At 38.8% G+C, this 5,560-nt stretch overlaps 1 protein-coding gene across 2 annotated transcripts in view; it reads left to right on the top strand.

Moving 5' to 3' along the window:
• LOC143292696 (uncharacterized) overlaps positions 1-4,168 on the top strand; it is a 53,604-nt gene extending 49,436 nt beyond the window's left edge. The window contains exon 25 of one of the 2 annotated variants that reach the window (XM_076603206.1): positions 2,438-4,168. In XM_076603206.1, coding sequence (XP_076459321.1) covers positions 2,438-2,505 — 68 coding nt within the window. In that variant the 3' untranslated portion in view covers positions 2,506-4,168. The remainder of the gene's footprint in view (positions 1-2,437) is intronic. The other variant, XM_076603207.1, reaches the window with a different exon arrangement.
• The last annotated feature ends 1,392 nt before the right edge of the window (positions 4,169-5,560 follow it).

The raw sequence follows: 5,560 nt of genomic DNA, 5'->3' as shown, positions 1-5,560 counted from the left end.
AAGAAAAAAACAAACATGCACAGAACAGAATTGAAGTGACGAATCTGTAATTATTTCTTTATGATATATATATATATATATGTGTGTGTGTGTGTCCGTGTGTGTGTGTGTATGTCCGTGTGTGTGTGTGTGTGTGTGTGTGTGTTGATTCAATTCAGTGCCATCACCTGTGAGTCACAGACGTCTGACAGTTCATGTATGGGCAGTGCAGTGTGTGTGTGTGTGCGCCACGGTGTGTATGTGCGTGTGTGTGTGTGTGTGTGCGCGCGCGGGCGCACGTGTATTTCTTTTCTTTGGTGGTTGGTTGAGAAACCTTCTTGCTTGTAACATGACTGTCTTGGTATCTAAGATGGATACGATGTACCAGTGGATGACGATGGCGGTAAATTGAATCCGAGAGATATTTCAGAGTTCTGTGGTTTGTTTGCAAGTGTTTAATTGGTTGGCTTGTTTGGTTGGTGGGTTTTGGTTTTGTTTGTTTTGTGGTTATTGTTCTGGGTTCTTTTCGTTTTGTTTTGTCTTTTGTTTGTTGGTTGGTTGTTTTTTTTGTGTGGTTTTGATTTGTTTGTTTATTTGTGTTTTTGTTGTTGTGTTTTTGTTTTCTGTTGTTGTTTATTTATTTGTTTTTTGTGCTTTGGTTTCCTTAGTGTTTTGGTTGTTGTTGTTTCTTGTTTGTTTGTTGTTTGTTTGTTCTTTGATTGATTGTTTGATTTTTGTTTGTTTGTTTTTAATTCTCGTAAGTTCTGTTTCCTGTGTATTTTTGTGTTGTTTCCCACCTTTCTCTCTCCTATATGATAATTTTTTCCTTTTTTATTTATAGTTTTTTAAAGGGGGTGGGGTTGAAGCTAATTCTTTTCGAAGATGATTGGTGATGGACCAACATTCTGCATCATGGTCATCTGCAATGTAATTTAATGTAATGATAGAACCAAGTCTGTAACTTGTTGTCATGTTGGTACACTGTACCATGCCAAATTGGTGCAGACTAGGCCTATCGGTTTACTCCACTGGCTAAATTTCGTGGTTAGGCGCATCAGAAATGTTCTAGTATATTGTTTCTTAGTTTTCATGTGTTTTTCGTCCTCATACTCTGTGTGTCCGTGGTAAAGTTTGGCATTTCCATTTTCTCAGGAATGACTTTGTCTGCCAATACGAAATTCGGCTTAAACATAGTTGGAAAAAAATCTTCAGTCATACCAATAACAGGTTGAAAGTCTCCCGAATTAAGCCATATTTTTGGATCATTAACAGTTTGTTTCGTTGAGGCTCCTTCCGTATTACCACTTCCCAGTTGCCAGAAAGTAGGTTATGCTTGGTAAGAGGACCGCATGACCTCATTTTTTTTCTTGTTTGCAATTAAAAGAAAATAAATGCAAATTTTGGACAGAACTCATACAGTGTCACTAAACTACACCACCGGCGTGTTTACTTCACATGAATATTGTAATGTAGACACTTAATTACTAGAATAAACATAAAAGAAAATTTGATTCCACCGTTTCACTGATGCAGATCTTGTTTTTTTTCTTGTTCGCAATTAAAAGAAAAGAAATACAAATTCTGGACAGAACACATACAGTGACACGAACTACATCATCGATCTGTTCACTGCATATGGATATTTCAAACTGGATACTGATTGAACTAGAATGTACATAAAAGAGAAGTTGAATGGACTGTGTTGAAGTCTCGAAGTGTAACTAAGTCTGTCAAACACGGATCACCGCAGTTCTAAAGAAAACGGCTACTTTATGCCGTGTGTTTGATGGGGTGGCAACGTCTCCTTTGCCGCAGACTGTACAGAATTTCTTCATGCCCGAGACATACCAAAATAACATGATCAAAACGGCGTTATCATCTCCAGTACCGTAACCGAGTTATCACACGAAAAACAACAACATGATTTAATGTCATTTTTGAACGCCATTTGTTGATCAGTTTAGCAGAGTGTGTGTAAGACAGTTAGTTTCCTCTCGCCCGTACATGCTTGGTTCGATTCTGCTTTAGGGTTTGTTTGTTGGTGTTTTTCTTTTTGTTTTGTTTTGTTTTTTGGGGGGTAGGGTTCAACCCGAAGCTTTTATAATATCAAATATAGAGCACATTTTAACGATTTTTAAAAATATTTTTGTTGAATGAAATTTTGTCATATATGTTCTGTACACACACACACACACACACACACACACACACACACACACACACACACACACACACACACAGATATAAAGTTTTTGTGTCTTGAAGGCCTTGCCATTCTTGTTTTCTTTGTTTCTCTTTCCTTCTGTACCTCACAATGACACGTGAAGGCTTGGTCTCTTGCTTTTACCTTCTGTACAGTTTTTGCTCTGTCTGCATTCCTTCGTAGGTCTGTCAGGATATCATCAGCGTGACTTGATTTGACTTCGAGACCGAAGTCGTGGCTGTGGTTCTATTGCAGGTGTGGCGATCAGGTGGAGTCTGACCTCTGTGATGGCTGCCGTATTTGTGTCCTTCACCTTCTGCTGACCTGCCTCGTCACTTCCGCCTTCTTTGGTCGACAGTATATTGGACGTTTTCAGATACATGTATTCCAAGGTCACTGTTGTTGTTGAAATGGGCATGCCACCAAAAGCAGTTTGAATATAGGTATATTTTGGTTGTCCCAAGATTCACATCTTTGGGCACTTTCTGACTTACCATCGTTGGCAAACAACCAGCTCACAGTTTAATTTACGTTTTATGTTCCTTGTCATGCGTAGCACTTTTCTGTCTGGCACCGATCTGACGCTTGTTAGTATTCAACAAAAAAATATCATTATTTTTTGTTATTTACATAGTCTTGGATAATAATTTAAAAAAAAAAATATATATATATATATAAAGCGTGTTACTTTGTTACAAAATTTGCAACAGCTTTTCCAAGATCCTCATGATAATTCCCTGTCCATTTAAACTGTTTCGACTTCCTAAGGCATCACCCACTTATGCTTTTGATACTGATATAGTGGTAGTATAATGCTGTTGGTGATGGTTGATCACATTTTAACTGTGAAGACGAAATTTATCTAAGGGTGTTTCTGGTTTGACGAGGCTCAGTTTCAATGTCAGTTTTATGGAAGCGTTATTACATTGATCCATGCAAGCTACGTCATGTCTCTTCGAAAATGATATAAAAGCTGAAGGCGCCACAAACTATTCCATCACCCATGCACACCTGCTACAAGTATGCATACACACTCAGTCACATAGCGTTACTCACTGACACTCACATCAGAGCTACAAGTCAATATGAAATTCCTCATCCACTGCGTTGCAGTACATGTGAAGAAAGATAGCTTCAACAGATCGAAGTCTTGTTTTTGTTGTTGGTGTTTTCGCTGCTTGCAGGATACTGGCACATCCTTATGTGAACAAATTCGATGTTCTGTATATTTTGCAAAGAAGAAACACGTTGTTTGTCAGTGTTTGTTACTGATTTGTCAATTTATGAACATAGACTGTGGCTCCAGTAAAATGAGAATTGCCAGTAGTGTTTCTGTTGATATATTATTTATTTGAAGATATACGCGGGCATGATATATACTGTTTTTATAGTCTAGAGGCAAAGAAAGCGAGCAGGGTATGTTTGAAACGAAACAGAATCGCAACATCTTTTGGCTTAATAACTTACTTATTTTTACCATGTTTTTGATCGGACTCTGTGTCTAGGTTAATTTTTCATGAGTGAAATTATCTTTGTGGTCAGATGTGCTATGGACAGTGTGTTAAGATACAGGCTGGTGGGATGGGGAATAGCGGGAGATGGGGAATTCTACCCTTTGAAAACTGTGGTTTGAGGTAGCTGACTGGAATCATTTCTGTTAAATAGAAATAAAATGTTTGGTTGTCACGACTTTTGAGTGTTTTGGTGAAGTTCTGTGAAACGTTATTTGTGATGACAGCCATTGGTCTGCTGTAAGGCTTCTGCTTTGTTATTCCTTTGATGGCTGCTTTGGAAGAGTATTCCAAAATTCAGTGAAAATACCATGACTTTGCTTTCAGAGCTTTTTTCCCCAGAAAAAGAGGCACAAAAATAAAGAAAAAACAGGAATATGTTTCCTGATTTGCCAAACACGAAAGAAACTCACCTCCCTTTTTCAGCCACTCCTACCAGATGTAAATTGACATCTAAAGACCCCTTTCAGCCAGGTCAGCCCAAATGAATGCCAGTGGAACTGCCCTGTGAACGCAGTTTCTGCTTGATCTTACAGAAAATTGAAGTCTCAGAAAAGAACAACTCCGCAACATGTAAATAACTCAATGATAGAAAGTTTCCTTTTCTTAGATTGGAAAGTTTGAACTCACTCGTATATTTCGTTGGCCCATGAGCACCATGTGACACACAATCACATTATTGACCTGGACAGGACATCGGTGCTGTGCACAGCAACCAATTTCTGGACGTTTCAGTTTCAGTTTCTCAAGGAGGCGTCACTGCATTCGGACAATTCCATAAACGCTACACTACATGTGCTAGTGCAGAAGCCTGACAGCAGCATAACCCAAAGCGCTCAGTCAGGTCTTGAGTGCTTGCATGTATATTTGTGAGTGGATTTTTTTTCCTACATAATTTTGCCAGAGGACAACACTTTTATTGCCATGGGTTCTTTTTCAGTGCGCCAGTTGCGTGCTGCATACTGGACCTCGGTTTATCGTCTCATTCGGATGACTAGACGCCCAGTTTAATTTTCAAGTCAACCTTGGGAGAAAGGGCGAGAGCGAGATTCCAGACCAGACCCTCACAGGCTCTGTATTGGCAGATGAGCGTCTTATCCATTCTGGCAGGGCTTTCTGGAAGTGAGAAAGTAAAAGAGGCCGTCCAAATCATGAAGAGAGAGCTTAGCCTCAACCGGGACGCTGGCCTGGAACTCCCTCCAATTTACGACAGTCTGTTACAACAACAACACGGTCGGGCGCCTGTGGCCTGGTAACTTTTAATGCTGCTGTGAACGTAGTCGTGGACAGCCGGAGATCGTAAAAGTTGATAATAACGCTGATGATGATAATGCTGGAATGCGAGAAAAAAAAATCGAAAGTGTTTAAAAACATCAACAACAAAAAACCCCAGGATCAATTTGAGACATTCGAACCCAAAGAACGACAAAACATCCAAATGTCAGCTTGCTCGATGAATAATGATGACTATCCAAGGGAGAGATAAACTCCTCTTTGTTCTCTGAATGCGGACAAGTTTATGTATATATATATATATATATATATGCATGCATGTGTGTGTGTGTTAAATCCTGGAATTGCTGCCACCGCTTCACGAAATATTTAAAAAAAAAGGTAGACTCTTGGATGAGAAAAACAATATTGCTTGAAGAAAAAAACACAAGAAAATGATTATCCTCCTTTCCTTTTTCCTCTCAAAATTCGCCCATAAGGTTTTCCACAGGAGATATATAATAATGGTGATGATAATGATAATAAGAAGAATGTTGTTGATGATGATGATGATGATGATAATGATCATTATGGTGATAATAATAGTAATGATAACTGTGGCATAATGCATGTTCGTGATGTATTTGAGAGATTC

This window comes from Babylonia areolata, chromosome 18 (assembly GCF_041734735.1).
Source record: "Babylonia areolata isolate BAREFJ2019XMU chromosome 18, ASM4173473v1, whole genome shotgun sequence".
Lineage (NCBI taxonomy): Eukaryota > Metazoa > Mollusca > Gastropoda > Neogastropoda > Buccinidae > Babylonia > Babylonia areolata.
The sequence above is the reverse complement of the archived record's forward strand: the minus strand, read 5'-3'. Positions and strand labels throughout refer to the sequence as shown.